This window comes from Ovis aries, chromosome 20 (assembly GCF_016772045.2).
Source record: "Ovis aries strain OAR_USU_Benz2616 breed Rambouillet chromosome 20, ARS-UI_Ramb_v3.0, whole genome shotgun sequence".
NCBI classification, from domain to species: Eukaryota; Metazoa; Chordata; class Mammalia; order Artiodactyla; family Bovidae; genus Ovis; species Ovis aries.
Window position 1 is genome coordinate 30,858,753 of NC_056073.1, and position 21,760 is coordinate 30,880,512.

Here is a 21,760-nt window from a genome sequence, read left to right on the forward strand (position 1 = left end):
TGAAATGAAAGTGGGGAAAACCTGAGGACTTGGCAGGATCACCAAGTTCGTGAATGGGGGAACTAGTATTGAAAAGAAGTGTGTGGGCCCCAAAGCTGCTGTCTTTCCCTCTGCTCTCTTGCATTAACTGACTGTGTTCTCCACTTTCAGGCAGCCTTACAAGTCTCAGGTTAGCCTGGGGCTGCCAGGATTTTGAATGAGGTAGAGAATGAGGAACTCTTTTTGAGTTGACCTACTACACATATTACATATACGTTTATAACACATTTATATTTACAACATACTATATAGCAATGCATATTATAACATATAACATATACAATTATAATACAATGTTATATATATAGCATTACATATAATAAATTTCATAAACAAACCCATATGTAGTATATATGAATTATATGTACTATATAGAGATTTATATACGAAATACATAGTAGTATATATTTAGTGGGCTTCCCTGGTGGCTCAAATGGGAAACCCACTAAATACATATCATTTATATATACTATATATGGATTTGTATATGAAATTTATAATGTGCAATGCTATATATATGTAACATTGTGTTGTAAATGTATATTTTTGTTGTCGTTTGGTCACTAAGTCGTGTCCAGCTCTTTGCAATGCCACAGACTACAGCATACTTCCCTGTGCTTCGCTATTTCCCGGAGTTTGCTCAAACTCATACCCATCGAGTCAGTAATGCTATCCAGCCATCTTATTCTTTGTCACCCCCTTCTCATTCTGCCCTCAATCTTTCCCAAGTCTTTTCCAATGAGTTGGCTCTTTGCATCAGGTGGTCAAAGTATTGGAATGTCAGCTTCAGCATCAGTCCTTCCAGTGAATATTCAGTTAATTTTCTTTAGAATTAACTGGTTTGATCTCCTTGCAGTCCAAGGGACTCTCAAGAGTCTTCTCCAACACCACAGTTCAAAAGCATCAATCCTTTGGCTCTCAGCCTTCTTTGTAGTCCAACTTTCTATTATGTATTTAGTACTATATATTTATACTATTATGTATTTTGTATATAAATCTCTATATAGTATATATAGTATTATGTGAGCGAGTGAGTGAAATTCGCTCAGTTGGGTCTGACTCTTTGCGACTCCCTGGACAGTAAGTAGCTTGCTAGGCTTCTCTGTCCATGGAATTCTCCAGGCAAAAATACTGGAGTAGGTTAACATTTCCTTCTCCAGGGGATCTTCCTGACCCAGGGATCAAACCCAGGTCTCCTACATTGCAAGTAGACTCTTTACCATCTGAGCCACGAGGGTCTCCTCTCATAATATTATGTAAATGAAAAGATTATATGATGTTTGTTAATTATATATAACTTTTCATACATATAATTAATTTTATAGGTAGTAAACATCATATAAATGTGAATTATTAAGTTTAATACTCAGCTTTAATTTTTAAGTAGTAAATATCTACATATATATATATGTAACTTACATTAACAAAACATGGGAGGTGGGTTACTAATTTTTAGGAATGTGAAGGGGTCCTGAAATCTAAATGTTTGAGAACCATTGTTCTAACCTGTTCTCTGGTGTCTTAATTTCCCAGTTGACCCTGGAGAAGGAAATGGCAACCCACTCCAGTATTCTTGCCTGGAAAATCCCATGGACAGAGGAGCCTGGTGGGCTACAGTCCATGGGGTCGCAAAAAAAAAAAAAAAAAAAAAAAAAAAATTTCCCAGTTGGATTGGTAAGTACTTTAAGGCAAAGGTATAACTGGCACAAGAACACTTTTTTGTTTTATTCTTTTTTCTCACAGTGGTTTGTGTCTTTTATCAGACTTATCACACTGTATGATAATATGCTTGTCTGTGTCAGTCTCACCACATATAATTCCTTAAGACAGACACTTTGTTTGGCTGATCTCTGCCTTTATCATCTCTTCTCGTGTCCTTTGCTTAACAAGTGCTTAGTAAGTATATGAGAAAAGCTCATACATGGCATAGTGATGAGCTGGGAAATAAAAACCAAAAGTATGTCCTAAGAAACCTACCAAAATTTGTATGTCCTTGTGTCCTCCAAAATAGTCATTGTATAAGGCCCTGTGTTTATTCTGATTAAGGCTACTTCCCCATATGTATTTTCATCTTGGGCTTTATAACTGCCTTCATTGGAGGCCTAAACTGAGGTATATCTGCTCTTGATAAATCATTTTGAGTGTAGTTCTGACTTTTTGAAATCATTAAAAGTTATTTGAAAACAAGCTTGAAGAATAAGGTGCCTATTAATGCCCTAGTTTCTTGTGTCACTTCATGTGATTCTAACAGCATTTCTAAAATGTTAGGTAAATATATTTTCCCATGCAATGTTTCTTTTATAATGATCTCCATTTATTTATTGAGCTTCCAGTATGTGCTTTACTATTATGGTTCTCTGTGGAGTGTATTTTGACTATGTGCCAGGGAATAAGATACAGAATCTTTAGTCTCAGCCCAAAGCTTCCTTGGTGAGTTAGGAAAAAGCACGTTTAATCACTCCCAGTTGGGGCTTACAACAAGCAGTCAGAACTCTATTCTGACAAAGTAGAAGGCGGAAGTGAAAGAAAAATCGATTGTCAGTCCCTGACCCATACACCTGTCCCAACCACTTCTTTCACTCTCCTTTGAATGCATCTTGCTGTTTGAGCCTCTCTCTCCAGCTCCATTTGCACTTGACAATCTGCTTTGCATCTTTAACTTTGTCCATCAGCTTTCCAGATCTGAAGAAGATAAAACAAAATTAGCCAACTCATAATATTCAGGATGTGTGTAAATACAAGCATACACAATTTATTGCAAGGCAGATACTTAACTCTGTCCTCAGTTTATGGCTGGCTATTTTGAAACCATCAATTTTGAGTGGAATGACCACACCCTTAATCTGAATTTTCTCTACAGCTAATTTTAGTAGGACTTCTTTTTGCTCACGGGCTTGTTCAATCTTATTTCAAAGCCTGAGACTTCCTGGAACATCTATAGGCTCTAAGGTCACTTTAAAGCAAATGGTCAAAAAATTTTGTATATTCCCATCTTTTAGAATAGTTTCTAAAGATTCTGATTCAGAGCCTGTAGGACAAACTAACCAAATGTCAAAGTATAATTTTCAAAACATGATTCTCATACAAAGACTGTGCATAGTGAGCTTGTACATGGGTCAAAGAATGATTTAAGTATTAATGACAAAACTAGCAGAATGACAAAGGTAGGTCAAAGGAGGATACAGGAGAATGAAATATGTTCAGGGCAAGAAAGAATGCTGGAAAGCTGAAAGATCAGATACAAAATTGGCTAAGGTCCTATTAGGCAATACCATCATAACTTTGGGGGTTATCTTTTCTACTAGAAAGAATTCATTTGCATCTCCACTGTACAAAACCCTTATTAGTGTATCAATCTTCTGCAAGGAAAGGTCTAATTTTATATACTTTGAGCCTAGTCAAAAAGTAAATATTAAGTCAATGTTACCTTTTCTAAAGCCATGCTGTTCCATATGAAAGTTGTCAGTCATATGTGGTCATTGAGCACTTGTAATGTGGCTAGTCTGCAAATTTACAAATGTAAAATACACACCAGAGTTTGAAGATTTGCCCTATAAAAAATAGAAATGGTCATATTTTTTGAAATATCAATTACATATTGAAGTGATACTAGTTTGGATACACTGAGTTAAGTAATATACATTATTAAAGTTAAATCTACCTGTTTCTTCTTACTTTTTTCATTGTGACTGTTAGAAGGTTTAAAATTATGTGTGTGACTTACATATCCACATTTTATTTTATCATATAACATGGCCTTGGAACCAGAAGTGGACTTGTGGAGAATTCTCTAATACAGCTTGAAAAGACAAGAAGAAATATCTTTGTTTTTTACTTTTCTCAGTACTAGTTGCAGGGATCTAGAGAAAGTCTGTGTGTTTTTCTGCCTCTGATCTGCTCTATATGGCTAGGAGGTTAGGAGCAAGAATTTGAGTGGCTGGTGTCTGGTTCTGGACTTTAGATTTGCATACAGAGATGTGATTTGATTGATTAAACCTGAGTAGTCATATCAGAAAACTGAATCACAGTAATCAAATTTACAGGTTGCTGATTTGCAAAAGCGAAGTGAAAGTGGCTCAATCCTGTCCAACTCTTTGCGATCCCATGGACTATTCAGTCCATGGAATTCTCTAGGCCAGAATACTGGAGTGGGTAGACAGTCCCTTCTCCAGGGGATTTTCCCAGCCCAGGGATCAAACTCAGGTTTCTGGCATTGCAGGTGGATTATTTACCAGCTGAGCCACCAGGGAAGCCCGATTTGCAAAAAGGGACACCAGTTTCTACTGAAGGGAAGTTCAGTGACATAGTAATGAAGACTACATAGCTCTTTTCCTGCTGGTTATGCACCCTTAGCTGAGTTTCAGATGAACAGGCTGTTCACTGCACATAGAATCAGAACAAATTGCATGTTCTTGTTTTATTTTTTTGCCAAAATATATTTGTATGATGAAGGTGCTTTAGTTGTTCATACACTTTCAATGAGTTCTTACAATTCCTATGCCCAAAGTCACACTGATGGATGGCAGGTCTAAAGTGATTTTCTATGGCTGCTAATTCACCCATCACTAATCTTATTAGGTTGCTAATTCCCAGAGGACATGACCAGTAGTAGACATAGTTTCCAAATGTTGAAAGAATGATATCCAGTGAAATCATGGGGTTATCCTTAGTCTAAAAGAAGATGCCTCATGTTTCATTTATCATTGAACTTAATTTATCACATTTTTTGATTATCACATCTAAGACTGATGTCTTTAGTACATACTTCCTTCTAGAGGTAGTAGTATAGTGAACTTCAGAATAGAATACATACAGTCAGTTTTAGAGGGGATAAAAGGTGAGCTTATCAGCAAAAAGTGGCATAATAGTTTATTTGTTTTAATTACTTTTCCTCTATCTCTGTTTAAAATTTTGTCATTTCACGATTTCCATTTAAAATCTCTAGTTTATCTTAAAAGTCAAAAGTGTGTCTTGTCAGTTGCTTTATTTCCATCTATATCTTTGAGTTCCCAGTTAGAAAGTGTCCTGTGCCATGGCATATGTTTAGATACTGTTACTGGAAGTAATCTAGAATTTTCATGTGCTGAAATACATTTCTTTATTACAGCATACAAAACTAAATAAATGCTTGCTTCCTTTGAAAACCGATCATCTAAATGTCCCTCACTGTTAAGTCTATTGAGGGTTATTTGTAGGCTTAAGAGGGTCTTCTTTCTTCCCTCATTATCCCTATTCTTACGGGCCAGACCCCCCGCCTTGCACAACCCAGAGGGGAACCTGAGAGCTTTTAAAAAACAGCCTAATTTCTCGCCTTTGGAGAAGTGAAAAGAGTGCCCCGCCCCCATCTATGAAAAGAGGGATTTGATAGAGTTTCAACGTCTTCAAATCAAAGATTTAAGTCTCTAACCCCCCATCACTCAGGACCCCCCAAGGCTTACGAACCCCCTCCCATCCCGCTCTAACTGCTTTGGACTGGCCCCAGAATCCTGGTCCCAGTCCACAGTTCCTGTGGGTCTGTAGGCAGAATTCACAGAGGACCTGTGTTACTTCCCTTGCGAAGAAACAGAATTATGGTGAAAATTTAGGTGGAAACCATTTCGTTTTTGGTCCCCAAAGAAGAGAAGCATGTGCCCAACCACCCCTGAGAAAAAGAACTTTCAGGGGCAAAGGAGCGAACAGGTAATTTAGAAGAAAAACAGAAAGTGGTCTCCGACTGCCCAGGACTTCCCTAGGAGTTGGGGGAGTTGGGGACGCCTGGACGCGTAGTATTTGTAATTGTGAACAAAATAAATGGAAAGCACGAAGCCTGAGGCTTCTCGGATCCTTTCCTGACCAAATTCAGGTGATTTGGTATAGGGTATTTTAATATTTTCCCCCTTTTGTGAAGTAGAACAAACACAACTTGGGCGCATCGCGGCGGCTCAGAGCCTGCCAGCCAGGCGGGCGACCGGAGCACCAATCAGCGCGCGCCTGCGCTCTATATATACGGCGGCCCGGCCCAAGCGTAGCTTCATCGGCGCTTTGCCACTTGTACCCGAGTCCTAGATCTTCACCATGTCGGAGACTGCTCCTGTTGCTCCCGCTGTCGCACCTCCTGCGGAGAAGACCCCAGTTAAGAAGAAGGCTGCCAAAAAGCCGGCTGGGGCGCGCCGTAAGGCCTCCGGGCCCCCGGTGTCCGAGCTCATCACCAAGGCTGTCGCCGCCTCCAAGGAGCGCAGCGGCGTGTCTCTGGCTGCGCTCAAAAAGGCACTGGCGGCTGCCGGCTACGATGTGGAGAAGAACAACAGCCGCATCAAGCTGGGTCTCAAGAGCCTGGTGAGCAAGGGTACCCTGGTGCAGACCAAGGGCACCGGGGCTTCCGGCTCTTTCAAGCTCAACAAGAAGGCGGCCACCGGGGAGGCCAAGCCCAAAGCAAAGAAGGCGGGTGCGGCCAAGCCTAAGAAGGCTGCTGGGGCGGCTAAGAAGCCCAAGAAAGCTACGGGCGCGGCCACTCCAAAGAAAACTGCTAAGAAGACCCCGAAGAAAGCGAAGAAGCCGGCCGCAGCTGCTGTGACCAAGAAAGTGGCCAAGAGCCCCAAGAAAGCTAAGGCTGCCAAGCCTAAGAAGGCCGCCAAAAGCGCAGCGAAAGCGGTTAAGCCAAAGGCCGCCAAGCCCAAGGTTGCTAAGCCCAAGAAGGCTGCACCCAAGAAGAAGTAGGTGGTTAAATCATCTGCTTCTAAAACCCAAAAAGGCTCTTTTCAGAGCCACCACTGATCTCAAAAAAAAGAGCTGTATACTCGTTTTTGTGCTGTGTATCCTATGCTCTCTAGACTTCTTATTCAAGGGTAGGTTTGCGCGGGAGTTGTTGCAGATGGCTGGCACTACCCAAGGGAGCAGGGCAGAGTGGTTGCTGTGAGTTTGCAGAGTTTGAACCCATTCCTGTGGGTTGCCCCTTGCCGTGCGGTGTTTTCTGTCAGCCTCCTGGTCAGCAATTGCGAGCGCTTTCCGCAGGCTTGCGTACTTGGGATTTCCGCCGCCCCGCCCCACTCCTGTGAAGAGCAAAAACAACCACCACTAAACCCAGCCAGTTTCAGTCTTACGGGATATTCCGATTGGGCTAAAAACTCATTCAAAAGTCCCGCCTTGCTCGCCGGTTGGCTCATTCCTCTAGCCTGTGATTTTTCATTCTGTTTTTAATTGGACGTTGACTGTCCTCCATCTGTGGTCTCTGTTTTGTTTTCTTTCGGTTGGGTTAGCCCTATTTGCTTGATAGAGAAATGTGTCGTATTTCGGACGTTTTCCATTTTTTCAAAAGTCAACTTGCTGTCGTGGGGGCGTTGGTATTAAACCAAGGGCAAGAGAGTGGGTCCTGAGGCCGTCGCCTCGCATTCTTAATTCTTGTTTACTCTGGCAGCAAAGAAACGTTTGAAAAATGCTATAGCGGTGGCAGTGATTCTTTCACCAGAAGCAAAGCTGGACCAGGGATCTTTCTGTTCCTTGCACCTTTTAACTTTATAAGCAAATGTGTGATGATTTGACAGCATAAAAAACAGCTTTTAGTCGGCCATTTTGTCCTGGCCGGCCAGTCAAGGATCCTCTTCGGGAACCTCGACATCTGAAAATCGTAGATGCTTTAAACGCCTTTTTGTGCAATCCAAATGCTTCTACGCTAACTAGAAAAAAATGTAGACTGGTAAAGTTTTGAAACGTGTGTATATGGGTGGGGCTGGGTGGCCTTTTTAATAAAGGGCCTTTTTTTTTTTTTTTTTTTTAGTAACAGCGTTGTAAGTGGATTCTTTCATTTTCATGGCATTTCTCCTGGGTAGAGAATTTCTCAAGACCGTTTACCAGGGAAGGGGCTTCTGCAGAACTGCAGCTCCAGTTTTTCAACCACAAGGACGAATCTGTGAGTTAATGTTAATTCCTGCATTAGTGGTAGGGGCCACGGAGTTCATTCCTAGTCTTAGTCACTGTATGGAGAAACCAAAAGGTCTAGTGGATAAAATGCGTAGAATGGTAACCAAAGTGCAAAGAAAAGCAGAGATGAGAGATGTATAGAAAAGGTTGCAATGTCTGTATTAAAGACACCTCCTGAGTTCCTGGTTCTTTGAGCTGCCTGAACTCCTGCCACAGGGGACCTTTCCACTTAGCTCAGGTTGGGTCAAGTTGCAATAGCAGAAGACCTAATAAAGACACTCCAAATAAATCACAGTTATGGCTTGCAGTAATAGCACCATGTTCTTTTATGTTCCTATTTTCTGTCAAATAATTTCATTTTCACATCCACTCTAAGAGACAGGGGGCGAACCAACCTAAGCAAAAGTTGATTCTCTTTTCTCTAAACCTCTTGTGAATGCCCTTTTGTGGTGTAAATTTATTGGGTTTATATAGTTGATCCTAACACCGAACGTTTCCTGCAACTGTATTTGCATAAATGAAAGATGTTCTTTACTTTCAAATAAAACATATTCATCAAAAACAAATGTAACTATTCTCTAGTAAGGCTGGAGGGAAAGTTCATTCACAGAGAGCTCCGTTCAGTTCAGTTCAGTTCAGTCGCTCAGTGGTGTCCAACTGTTTGCAACCCCATGAATCACAGCACACCAGGCCTCCCTGTCCATCACCAACTCCCGGAGTTCACTCAGACCATCGAGTCAGTGATGCCATCCAGCCATCTCATCCTCTGTCGTCCCCTTCTCCTCCTGCCCCCAATCCCTCCCAGCATCAGAGTCTTTTCCAGTGAGTCAACTCTTTACATGAAGTGGCCAAAGTACTGGAGTTTCAGCTTCAGCATCATTCCCTCCAAAGAAATCCCAGGGTTGATCTTCAGAATGGACTGGTTGGATCTCCTTGCAGACCAAGGGACTCTCAAATCTCTCTTTTCACCTAGTCTTTAGATAATCTTCAACAGTTTCCTCAGTTTTATCCAAGTTCTTAAATTATGTTCCCTTCCCTCACTGTGAGGGAAGTTTACATAGTTGACTGACTGGGGTCTAATAACCCATTCATTTGAATCTAAAAATTAGCTAGTTTAACAAAAAGTCCCTTGTCACAATTTGGTTTATAAAACCTAAACTTTAACATTATTAATATCATTTTCAATATTCACTTATTATTATAAAATATTGAGAACAGCATTAATATACTTTAATTGGCCAAAATGGCTGACTAGCCAGAAATGGCAATGAATACTGCATAAACTGCTGACTGATAAATAATGAAAATTCATGAAATTTTCATGTATGATAGAAACGTAACAGAAATTAAAGTCTCCTTGTAAATCATTATTCTACTTCTTTCTGTACATACTCAGTGCTTTCATGCTGAAAAAGTAAATATCTTATTACTTCCCCTAGGCAATGCTCTAGGTATCATATTTTCTGTGCTTGAGGGAGATATAAAAGGTAACTTTGTGTTTCAAATCCATGCCAAAGAGAAACAGGCCCAGTACTAGATATGATTACATCATTAAAGAATTTCAGAAGGGAACAGGGATTTAGGGCACAGTGGTAACAGCAATAGTGTTTTGAAGTAGCTTTTTTTTTTTCTCTCTCCTTTGGACGTGTCATAAGGCAAGTGGAATCTTATTTCGCTAACCCGGAATCAAACCCATGCCACCCTGTAGAGAGTACAGAGTCTTAACCACAAGACTGCCAGGGAAGTATCAACATCTGGCATGTTTTGAGCACTAATTTACAAGGTGTCAAGCACTGTTGCTGAGCACTCTTCATTTATTTTCAAACACATTCTTGTCACAGTGCTTTGAGGTAGGTCCCATTATTACTGAGGCTTGGTCACATTAAGGACATTTACTTTCTGATCAGTAAACCAGTATAATAACCCTCCATGAAGAGTGCTGTTCCTCCAAAACATGGTAAAGAGCCACATATGTCTTAAAATTTTTTCTAGTAGCCATGTTTTTAAAAAGTAAAGCAAGTAAAATCATTTCAATAATATTTAACCCACTAAAATAAAAATATTATTTCAATAAGTTATGTAAAAATATTAGATTTTTAAATTCTATTTTTCATACTCTTTGAAATGTGGTATGTATTTTACACTTCAGCTCGTCTCAATTTAGACTAGCCAGTTTCATGTGCTTAATAGACACAAATGGGTAGTGGTTACTGTTTTGAACAATATAGCTCTATAGTGGGAGAAAGCAATGGCACCCCACTCCAGTACTCTTGCCTGGAAAATCCCATGGATGGAGGAGCCTGGTAGGCTGCAGTCCATGAGGTTGCTAAGAGTGGGACAGGACTCAGTGACTTCACTTTCACTTTTCACTTTCATGCATTGGAGAAGGAAATGGCAACCCACTCCAGTGTTCTTGCCTGGAGGATCCTAGAGGTGGGGGAGCCTGGTGGGCTGCCATCTATGGGGTCGTACAGAGTCAGACACGACTGAAGCGACTTAGCAGCAGCAGCTCTATAGTAAATACTGAAAGGAAGACACAAGAAAATATTTACCCTGAAGTAGACTTTAGACGTTTCCAAGGAAATAACTATGATGACCTGGTCCTGAAGTCTAAGACTAAAGATCATAAAGTACACTTGGTTATCCCTAGCATCTGATGTTTCTTCTGGCCACCCTGCCCACCTCACCTCATACCAGGCTTCTGACCACAGGAATCTGATAACAGATTTTAGCAAAAGCCAGGCCACTGCAGGCCCTCCCTGTTCATCCTGAGGCAGCCCAGTCTCCAAGAGAGAGTTTCTGTTGAGGAGGAAACTAGGTCTGATCATCCATTTCTGGATAACCTATCTTATTGATCAAAAATATTTAGTTTGGGTTTGGGTTTTGCTGGCAATGATAACTTCCTCCTCTATTAAATAGAGACAGTGAGAGAACTTGCCTTTCAGGGTTGTAGCAAGTGTTATATACAATAATTTAGATCAATTAGATCATGTAGTACTTGATCCATGGAAAACTATCAGTGTTAGTTATTAGACTGACTCTTCCAAGGAATCCATGGTTTTATTTTCTTCCTTGCATAAGGATCTCTCTAAAGGTGGTGATATTCAGTACAGAGTGGATCAGTAACACCTGTAAAGTTGTCCCAGAGAATTTACCTGGACTGAAAGTGTTCCCATTGCTCAGAGTTGACTTTATGTCCTCTCAATGGAGTTTCTTCTCCTGGTATATCTTTTTGAAAATGGTGCCATCATCCAAAGCATCATGCAAAGCAGTGCTCTATCCCAGATTACTGAGAGTCATCCAAGACCAGTGATTCTCAACAGGGTACTCTGCTGAAGTATGGTAGAACCGAGAAGTAGGAGGGCAGGGAAGGCCATGTGTAATTTGGAAAAGCATAGCCAGTGCTGAGACGCAGATTTACCCTGAAGATATGAAACTCAAGTGTCAGACTCTGTACTTCCAAGGCCCTGGAAGGGGCCCCTGGGAGTATAGTCTGTTCATGTGCTCTTATTTAAAAGGAATTCTTTTAAAAGTTGCATGTTTTAATTAAGGCTGGTTAAAACCTTTATTTCCACTCAAGGTTCTCTTCTGTTACAATTCACCTTTGTCTGATTATGTTGGGATATTGATGCGAATATTTAGGACTTGAGAACATTTACTGAATCTAAATTTTGTTTGGGGTTAATGAAATATATAAAGTGATGTGTAGATTTGTTCATATATAGTTCACGTGTTGCTAGCCAGTCTGATCTAAGAATGTCTTCAGGGAATACTACTTATCACTGACAAAAAGTGAAAAGTGAAATTGAAAAGTCTTGTCTGACTGTTTGCAACCCATGGACTTTAGCCCCCCAGGTTCCTCTGTCCTTGGAGATTCTCCAGGAAAGAGTACTGGAGTGGGTTGCCATGCCCTTCTCCAGGGTAATCTTCCTGACCCAAGGATAGAACCTGGGTCTCCTGCATTATAGGTAGATTCATATATCCGTGTGCCCAGTCATCGGAGTAAGTACATAGTGGAGAACTGAGATGTGAAATGTATAAAGTAGAAGCTAGTCTTTGAAGAATTCTTCCAAATTTTAAAACTCATATGTGAAAATTTGACAGGGGATTTTCCAAATTTGAAAGCAAGCCTTAAAGCCTTACTTGACATTACTTGTAGTGCTTTAAAGCTGACATTCTTCTCTAACTTATCAAGAGGATAAAACAAATTGTGATCGAGCATCTTAAGTGAATACTGAATTCTCTCCCCACTGTTGACCTAGTATACTCTACAGAAAATATTACTGAACATTTTCCTTTAAAGATGGAACCAGAGTATGCCATCAAAAATATAGACAAATAAAGCATTATAGTTTTGTATTCAAGTTAGTAACTGTGGCATTGTCCTGAGTTATGTCAGATACGATTCTTTAAGAAAACGTAATGTTTTCTCACCTACCTGGTAACTTTGTAGTTATGGTTACCACGTCTTATCACCTGTAGGCCTCAGGAATCGGCCTATTCCATCGGGTACGTTATACCTCTAGACGTGAATATTTAAGACCTTCTCTAGATTATTCAATAGCTTTTATGAACTACCTGTGCTTTCCACCTTTTCATAGTTTGTAATGTCTCACTGACAGTGTTACAGTTACTTTAGATGAAATTGTGGGTGGCTCTAAAAAGAGCCTTTTTTTAAGTACAGAGGAAACAACTTTATGCCCTCTCCCCGCGGATGCGGCGGGCAAGCTGGATGTCCTTGGGCATGATGGTGACGCGCTTGGCGTGGATGGCACACAGATTGGTGTCCTCGAAGAGCCCCACCAGGTAGGCCTCGCACGCCTCCTGCAGCGCCATCACGGCCGAACTCTGGAAGCGCAGGTCGGTCTTGAAGTCCTGCGCGATCTCGCGCACCAGCCGCTGGAACGGCAGCTTACGGATCAACAGCTCCGTGGACTTCTGGTAGCGGCGGATCTCGCGCAGAGCTACCGTGCCGGGCCGGTAGCGGTGCGGCTTCTTCACGCCGCCGGTGGCTGGCGCGCTCTTGCGGGCCGCCTTAGTGGCCAGCTGTTTGCGCGGCGCCTTGCCGCCGGTGGACTTGCGGGCAGTCTGCTTAGTGCGAGCCATCACAAATGGGTGATCACAAACCAAAGGTCTGGTACAAGCGCAGGTAGTTGCCTTTAAATATAGTTGGAAACACTCTGATTGGTCTCGGAATTTTTCAAAAGTACCGCGCGATAAAACCATTGGCTAAAAAGTGACCGGGAGAGACCGGTTAATTAAGAGAGAGTCTGATTGGATGAATTACTTCTACACCTATTTCCTATGCCTTTTTTTTTAAATCTAGGCGACCTGAAGGAATTTTCCTAAATTGTTTCATCTTATTGCCAACTTCAATGTACATAACGAGCCATTTACCCACCATGTTAACTTTTGATTCAGTATACGGGTGGGACCTGATATTCTTAATTCTTGACACGTTCTCAAGATTGTCAGTATTTCTGCTCCAATCCTAAATTGAATACAATTGATCTTTCTCCCCCACAGTTGGGTCAGCTTTAAGTAAATCTCGAACTACCAGGACTACCACTTTCTAACTTTGGTCATCAGATCTCCCCTAATTCTGAGTTTATCTTCTGTAAAACTACATGCCAGGGTCCCTGGGTGGATGATTTTAAAAAATCACATGCATGCAAAGGTGGAATTGATGACATATATACACTGGATCCTGATAAACTTCCATGGGGGGGCGGGGGGATTGTTTTAAAATTTTGAAAGCAAAGGCAAGAGAAAAATAATCTTGGCAAGAGTAATTGCTTTTTGTTATCCTCAAGACTAAGTACCGCTCTAGTCTCCCCTTCTCTTTATAAAGGCCCTTGTGGATTACAAAGGTTTCGCCAGCTATGCAGTAAAATAATGCTTGTGAGAACATTTCCAGAGTCTTTGTTTTAATGTCATTTGTCTTTTTACAATTAACCACCTACGCAGCATAACCTGGCTACCAGCTTTTTTTTTTTTTTTTTAATAAAAATGTGGATGGCTGTGAAAAGTCTTTGAATAGTTTATTAAAAAGTTTCTTCTTTTGTCTAGGCTTTACTTCCCCTTCGCCTTGTGGTGACTCTCCGTCTTCTTGGGCAGCGGCACCGCCTGGATGTTGGGCAGGACGCCGCCCTGAGCGATGGTGACTTTGCCCAGCAGCTTGTTCAGCTCCTCGTCGTTGCGGTTAGCCAACTGCAGGTGACGCGGGATGATGCGGGTCTTCTTTTTGTCCCGGGCCGCGTTGCCGCCAGCTCCAGAATATCAGGCGTCAGGTACTCCAGCACCGCCGCCAAGTACACCGGAGCGCCGGCTCCAACCCGCTCGGTATAGCTGCCCTTGCGGAGCAGGCGGTGCACTCGCCCCACTAGAAATTGTAAACCAGCCCGGGAAGACCGAGTTTTGGCTTTAGCTCGAGTTTTGCCTCCTTGTTTACCACGTCCAGACATAGTTACTTTGTAAAACTCAACAGCAAAACTTGTGAGCAGGAAAAAAAAAACCCTGGACGACCAAGGGGGGATAAAAATATTTTTTTAATAGACAGTAGAGGGATGCGCCACTTAGGTCTCCTATTGGTCAGAAGGACGAAGGTTTTTCTATCCAATAGAAAGAGAATATGTGTATCCCTTATTTGCATAAACCCCTCCCTCCAGACCTTAGTGAACCTGTACTGATCTTACCCAATCAAAAGTGAGAATTTTTCATTCCTCATTTACATTGAAGCGCTATAAATATCTGGTTTTTGAACTCATACTGGTAATCTTAGTCGCGGAGGCTATCATCTAACGTTTCTAGGGCAAAACAATGCCTGAGCCGTCTAAATCTGCTCCCGCTCCTAAAAAAGGCTCTAAGAAAGCCATCACTAAAGCACAGAAAAAAGATGGCAAAAAACGCAAGCGCAGTCGTAAAGAGAGCTACTCTATTTATGTGTACAAGGTTCTGAAGCAGGTCCATCCAGATACTGGTATCTCATCTAAGGCCATGGGTATCATGAACTCCTTTGTGAACGACATTTTCGAGCGCATCGCGGGCGAGGCGTCACGCCTGGCGCATTACAACAAGCGCTCGACCATCACATCCAGGGAGATCCAGACGGCCGTGCGCCTGCTGCTGCCCGGGGAGCTGGCCAAGCATGCTGTGTCTGAGGGTACCAAGGCCGTCACTAAATACACCAGCTCCAAATGAGTGCCTGCATAGGCAGTTAATCCAAAGGCTCTTTTCAGAGCCACCCACTTTGTCGAAGAAAGACTGTAACTGCCGTTTTCTCGCGCGGTAAATGCAATTCTGTCCTATTGATTTAAGCATCTACATCTACTCTAGTGGGGTTAATAGTTGAAGCAATTTTGGAGCCAGAACCTCTAGCTACTTGAAAAGTCTCTTGGCATTTAAGAGACGTTCCCCGAAAGACACATCTTCCCGTTTCCCATGGACTAAGCATCCAGATGCTTGGAAATGCTCACTCTTCACGAGGCCTCTTAAAATTTTTGATGGTGATTAGAATTTTCCTTCCGGGTAAGGAAGTGGTTGGGGGGATTTCAGGGTCCCGATCCTCAAGGCATCTTTATGCAGGTTGTCTTTTCAGGGCAGGTTGCAGGGAAGGCAAATCAGTGGGGTTTTCTCCCTGTTATTGGGGAAACTAAGCAAAATCACCTGTTGTTCCTTTAGCAAACCGCGGACACTTTTATAAGGTATTAAACTCTGCACATGGTTGAAATGAGATTTTCTAATTTCTCATTATAATTGTATAGTGATGGAAACAGCCAATGTAAAGCCGTTTCCATTTTTCTTGCATTCCTGATATCTGGGTTCCAGTTTCCTGGGTCATTTACCTTCCTGGGATGGCACTAGAAGAGGTTGAAAGTGTGGCACTCCCAATTCTAGGAGGGGAAATGGTTTGAATTTTCTGACCTCCCCATCTGGTGTCACCTCATTTGCAGACTAGGAGGGCCCCAGGTGGAGAGGAAGGTGTGCTAATTTTTCTTGGGAAAATTTTTTAAGAGAACATACTACTCCCAAAATAATCCTGATAGGAAGGGCCTTGGTTGTGGAAAAGGAGTCAGTGGGGCTGGATGAGGGGAAGAGCCACGAAAAGTCAGCGGTTGACTGCATATTAAAAAGGTAGGGGAAAGTCTTTTCTTTGGTTTATAAGCACCATATTTAGGTGACATACATCAGTGTGTTTGGATAAGGAAATAAAAACTCGAAGTAGAATTTCTCAAAAAGACCACTTTTAAATTTTGGAGTTAAATGAACTTTTCCCAGATCCCACACAAATTAGGTGACTGCTATATGAGAAGACTTCCCTGTCTCAGCATACATAAAACATACCTGTGAAACAGAAGCTTGTCTTAGAAGTTAAAAATCTTGGTTTTTAGATTGTAACCCCCTCCACTCATCTCTGGGGGGAAAAGAAAGAAAAATTGAACTCAAGCTGCAGTTTCAGAATTGCTCTCTGGAGGGATGAGATCTTAGTGGTAATATAATCTCAGTCTCTTCAAAATTATCTCCTGGGGTAGAACTTATTATTTGCCTGCTTGCTTGCTTCTATCTTCCTTCTCCTTGCCCCTTCCTTTCTTCCTAATAGTTGATATTTTACAGAACTATATACAGTCAGCAAAAAGACCAGGAGCTGACTGTGGCTCAGATTATGAACTCCTTATTGCCAAATTCAGACTTAAATTTAAGAAAGTAGGGAAAACCACTAGACCATTCAGGTATGACCTAAATCAAATCTTTAATGATTATTTCAGTGGAAGTGAGAAATAGATTTAAGGGACTAGATCTGATAGAGTGCCTGATGAACTATGGATGCAGGTTCATGACACTGTAGGAGCAAGACCATCCCAAAGAAAAAGAAATGCAAAAAAGCAAAATGGCTGTCTGAGGAGGGCTTATAAATAGCTGTGAAAAGAAGAGAAGTGAAAAGCAAAGGAGAAAAGGAAAGATATACCCATTTGAATACAGAGTTCCAAAGAATAGCAAGGAGAGATAAGAAAGACTTCTTCAGGGATCAGTGCAAAGAAATAGAGGAATATAATAAAATGGGAAAGACTAGAGAGCTCTTCAAGATCATTAGAGATATTAAGGAAACATTTCATGCAAAGATGGGCTCAATAAAGGACAGAAATGGTATGGACCTAACAGAAGCAGAAGATATTAAGAAGAGGTGGCAAGAATACACAGAAGAACTGTACAAAAAAGATCTTCACGACCCAGATAATCACGATGGTGTGATCACTCACCTAGAGCCAGACATCCTGGAATGTGAAGTCAAATGGGCCTTAGGAAGCATCACTATGAACAATGCTAGTGGAGGTGATGGATTTTCAGATGAACTATTTCAAATCCTAAAAGATGATGCTGTGAAAGTGCTACACTCAATAGGCCAGTAAATTTGGAAAACTCAGCAGTGGCCGCAGGACTAGAAAAGGTCAGTTTTCATTCCAAGCCCAAAGAAAGGCAATGCCAAAGAATGCTCACACTACTGCACAATTGCACTCATCTCACACACTAGCAAAGTAATGCTCAGCATTCTCCAAGCCAGGCTTCAGCAATACGTGAACCGTGAACTTGCAGATATTCAAGCTGGATTCAGAAAAGGCAGAGAACCAGAGATCAAATTGCCAACACCCGCTGGATCATGGAAAAAGCAAGAGAGTTCCAGAAAAACATCTATTTCTGCTTTATTGACTATGCCGAAGCCTTTGACTGTGTGGATCACAATAAACTGTGGAAAATTCTGAGAGAGAGGGGAGTACCAGACCACCTGACCTGCCTCTTGAGAAACCTGTATGCAGATCAGGAAGCAACAGTTAGAACTGGACATGGAACAACAGATTGGTTCCCAATAGGAAAAGGAGTACATCAAGGCTGTATATTGTTACCCTGCTTATTTAACTTCTATGCAGTGTACATCGTGAGAAACGCTGGGCTGGAAGAAGCACAAGCTGGAATCAAGATTGCTGGGAGAAATATCAATAACCTCAGATATTCAGATGATGCCACCCTTATGGCAGAAAGTCAAGAAAAACTAAAAGCATCTTGATGAATGTGAAAGAGGAGAGTGAAAAAGTAGGCTTTTTCAGAAAACTAAGATCATGGCATCCATTCCCATCACTTCATGGCAAATAGATGCGGAAACAGTGGAACAATGGCTGACTTTATTTTTGGGGGCTTCAAAATCACTGCAGATGGTGACTGCCACCAGGAAATTAAAAGACGCTTAGTCCTTGGAAGGAAAGTTATAACCAACCTAGACAGCATATTGAAAAGCAGAGATATCACTTTGTCAACAAAGGTCCGTCCAGTCAAGGCTATGGTTTTTCCAGTAGTCATGTATGGATGTGAGAGTTGGACTGTAAAGAAAGCTGAGCACCAAAGAATTGATGCTTTTGATCTGTGGTGTTGGAGAAGACTCTTGAGCGTCCCTTGGACTGCAAGGAGAACCAACCAGTCCATCCTAAAGGAGATCGGTCCTGGGTGTTCACTGGAAGGACTGATGTTGAAGCTGAAACTCCAATACATTGGCCACATGTTGCGAAGAGCTAACTCATTTGAAAAGACCCTGATGCTGGGAATGATTGAGGGCAGGAGGAGAAGGGGATGATAGAGGATGAGATGGTTGAGTGGCGTCACTGACTCAATGGACATGAGTTTGTGTAAACTCTGGGAGTTAGTGATGGACAGGGAGGCCTGGCGTGCTTTTGTCCATTGAGTCACAAAGAGTCAGACACAACTGAGCCACTGAACTGAACTGATACCCTTAAATGCAATCCCAAACCAAAACCTGGGCCTCCTAATCTCAAAGGTAGGCCCTTCTGACATCTGTACAAATAAATACATGACTGATCTTTAACAAGCCAAAAAAAAAAAAAAAAAGTTATATGACTAGACTTCAGGCTAGCCTTCAAAACTATAGTAGAGGAATGAAGAGAAGCCAAAAGTAAAATTCATACATCTCCCCAGTTAATTCTAATGAGCTACCAACTTTACTCATTAAAATGTGACAGGGAAGAGGCAAAGTCTTCCACCATGTTGGAACTGTGACTTTAACCTTCGCTTTTGTGGCTTTTGTTATTATAATCACTAAAAGCATGCTGTCTATAGCTGTAAGCAGACCTGTTTGAGGAAAGTAGCTATCACCCTAGGTAACAACAGTATAATTTGAACTAGGACTGTAGACATGGCAGTTTATAATTAAAATTCTTTTCTGAGTCTCACTCTTTCTATTTGGCCCAGCAAACATTTGTTTACAAAACATTTGTCTTTTTTCATTTTACAGTGAATTGCCTGTGGACTGCCCTTTGAGGTCCCAAGCCCCTAACCCCTAATCTGAGATGGCATAACAAGCATCAACTGTGTAACTTGTGCTTGGGTCTAATTTTTATTTCATCCAACCCCCAAATGAAACTAAATTTGACTTTTCCCTGTAAATCAGTCTCATACCAGTTTAATTCTTAGATCAGGTTGAAGAACCTATAAGGGTAGAGGATTCTTTTTTCCTCTCCAAGACCACAAGGGCACACGATGTCATCATCTAGAACAAAGGCACTTAACACTGCTCACCAAATATATGTGAATAAATGCTGAATGTACACTTCTCTTAAGTTCTCTTCATCCTTCTGATTCACAGTGATTTTTCTTCTTCCTGGGCTCTTATATTTATTGTTTGAAACCTTCCGTTTCTGATGCCGACTATGCTCTACTACTTAAACTTCAGGTATACAACCCCCTGCCTCCTCTCCCCCGTCCTTTTCAAAATAGTATGAAGTCTTTGAGGTAGCATCTATCTTTTTACAACTCCCTTATGGGTTTTGAAACATTTCAGACACTGGGCCAGTGTTATGGATGTGTACTGCTGTTGCCCATGGTGAAGATAATAATAAAAAGGAACTGAATATCGCTAAGAAAAAGTCATAGTAGTCATAAGACTTGAGAGAAGGTAAAAAAGAAACTCTTCTTGGTCACCTGAATCAAAACATAGTTCTCTGACAGAATTGGTTTAAGAGCAATTTTTTCCTAACCAGGTTCCTGTTCCTTTTACCATCTTGCTTAGGAGTTAGTAGACTTAGAGGCTCGAGTCCTCAAAAATTCCTGAAATGATAGTCCACATCCTTCTGGGCCCCATCTATTTCTATTTCATGGACCATTATAAGAAAAAAATGGCAAGATTTCACTTGGCAACTTCTCAATTTTAGGTTCTTGACATGAGAGCTTAAGACCAAACACTCTGTACTAATATTAATATAGTGTATTACAGTATATACTGTAATCTCATTTTGAGTATTTATATGCTATGGGGGTGGTTTGTTCTCTCATTTCTTAGGAATCCGGAGACTTATGTGCTGCAGTTTGCAGTTCTCTAACAGCAAGAAGTCCAGTACGATATGCATGATGATGGGGTTTTCTGAAGGAATTGGTGTCCTGCGGGTGGGAGCCAAGTGAGAAAAAAAGGGAAGATGGGAAGGTTGGGAGTGGCACTGGAAAATGATGACCGTTTTCCAGCGAGGAGTTTGGAATCCTTGGTCCCATTCAACTCAGTGTTATTTAGCCAAGGCAAATAAACTGCGTCTGTTTCGCGTTCTCTAAAATGAGGACAGGTCTCTACATGCCTCCCAGGTGATCCTGGAAGGCCTCATAGGTAAGTTGAATGAAATGGAACTTTTTACTGTTCAGACAGGTTAAGTCTTGGGCCAAGATAAAAAACTATTATTTCTTCTCTTCGTTTTCCCTGTTAAAGAATTAGAAGAGATATACACTGAGCATACTAATATTTACCTCTTAAATATTATCTTTACGAATTATTCTGAATTTATTCCTTTCTAAAAATTTAGTCACAATTCCAATAGCTAAAAATTCAGAACAATGAAAATAGCCACTCCTGCTTCTTTTAAGAACAGTCGTTTTGAGAAAACCAAATCACTCCATTATTAATAGTATTAAAAGTCCATCGGACTGGATGAGAAAGCCTTGTATGCAAATAAAGGATGCAGGTTCCGACTTCCCATAGGTTCAAGTAGCAACCAATGGGAAGAATGTACAACTAGCTTCTATTTACTGTAGACTTTTATTAGTACTTTTTTCAGAAAGTTTTTGTTATAGACAGAAGTCTTGTATGCAAATTAAGGATGCAGGTTCTAGTCTCCCATTGGTTTATTAATGTTAGCCAATGGGAGAATAGCACAAGCCTACCTTCAGTTAGTATAAATACTTCTCTCGCTTTCATTTTACTTATCCTCTGTTTGCTGTTTCTTGTGAGACTGTTTTTTTCGTGATTTAGGGGATATGTCAGGCCGTGGTAAACAGGGTGGCAAGGCTCGCGCTAAAGCCAAGACTCGCTCCTCGCGGGCCGGGCTCCAGTTTCCCGTGGGCCGCGTGCACCGTCTGCTCCGGAAGGGCAACTACTCCGAGCGAGTCGGGGCCGGCGCGCCTGTGTACCTCGCGGCGGTGCTGGAGTACCTGACGGCCGAGATCCTGGAGCTGGCGGGAAACGCTGCCCGGGATAACAAGAAGACGCGCATTATCCCGCGCCACCTGCAGCTGGCTATCCGCAACGACGAAGAGCTCAACAAGCTGCTGGGCCGTGTGACCATCGCTCAGGGTGGTGTGCTGCCCAACATCCAGGCTGTGCTGCTGCCTAAAAAGACTGAGAGCCACCACAAGGCCAAGGGCAAGTAAAGTGTTCACGTTCCCACGGCACTTTTTCTTTCAGTAACCAAGAAAAGTCGATATATACAAAGGCTCTTTTCAGAGCCACCTACTTTCTCCATTTACAGAGCTGTTATGCTTTTTAATTGTATCCATATGAAGG

General features: G+C 41.6%; 3 protein-coding genes and 1 pseudogene across 3 annotated transcripts; 3 read left to right on the forward strand and 1 right to left on the reverse strand.

Annotated features, from left to right (window-relative positions):
- Positions 1-6,051: 6,051 nt before the first annotated feature.
- On the forward strand, positions 6,052-11,931 carry H1-2 (H1.2 linker histone, cluster member). The gene is made up of 2 exons (XM_004019087.6): positions 6,052-6,731; positions 7,793-11,931. Exons 1-2 carry the CDS (start codon positions 6,094-6,096, stop codon positions 7,842-7,844), a joined length of 690 nt encoding a protein of 229 aa, XP_004019136.3. The 5' UTR covers positions 6,052-6,093; the 3' UTR covers positions 7,845-11,931.
- A 1,725-nt stretch (positions 11,932-13,656) lies between these two features.
- On the reverse strand, positions 13,657-14,516 carry LOC101112856 (histone H2A type 1-D-like; annotated as a pseudogene).
- Positions 14,517-14,708: 192 nt separating this feature from the next.
- On the forward strand, positions 14,709-20,255 carry LOC101113632 (histone H2B type 1-B). The gene has a single exon (XM_042237203.2). The coding sequence runs from the start codon at positions 14,755-14,757 to the stop codon at positions 15,133-15,135; it is 381 nt and encodes a 126-aa protein (XP_042093137.1). The 5' UTR covers positions 14,709-14,754; the 3' UTR covers positions 15,136-20,255.
- A 927-nt stretch (positions 20,256-21,182) lies between these two features.
- Positions 21,183-21,709, forward strand: LOC101113108 (histone H2A type 1-B). The gene has a single exon (XM_004019084.6). The coding sequence runs from the start codon at positions 21,235-21,237 to the stop codon at positions 21,625-21,627; it is 393 nt and encodes a 130-aa protein (XP_004019133.1). The 5' UTR covers positions 21,183-21,234; the 3' UTR covers positions 21,628-21,709.
- The last annotated feature ends 51 nt before the right edge of the window (positions 21,710-21,760 follow it).

Bases quoted from the DNA above. Each gene is read 5' to 3' on its own strand.
- H1-2 (XM_004019087.6), top strand. From the start codon at position 6,094: ATGTCGGAGACTGCTCCTGTTGCTCCCGCTGTCGCACCTCCTGCGGAG. The intron at 6,732-7,792 runs GTAGGTGGTTAA...TTTTTTTTTTAG, and splicing joins AAGGCTGCACCCAAGAAGAA to TAACAGCGTTGTAAGTGGAT.
- LOC101113632 (XM_042237203.2), top strand. From the start codon at position 14,755: ATGCCTGAGCCGTCTAAATCTGCTCCCGCTCCTAAAAAAGGCTCTAAG.
- LOC101113108 (XM_004019084.6), top strand. From the start codon at position 21,235: ATGTCAGGCCGTGGTAAACAGGGTGGCAAGGCTCGCGCTAAAGCCAAG.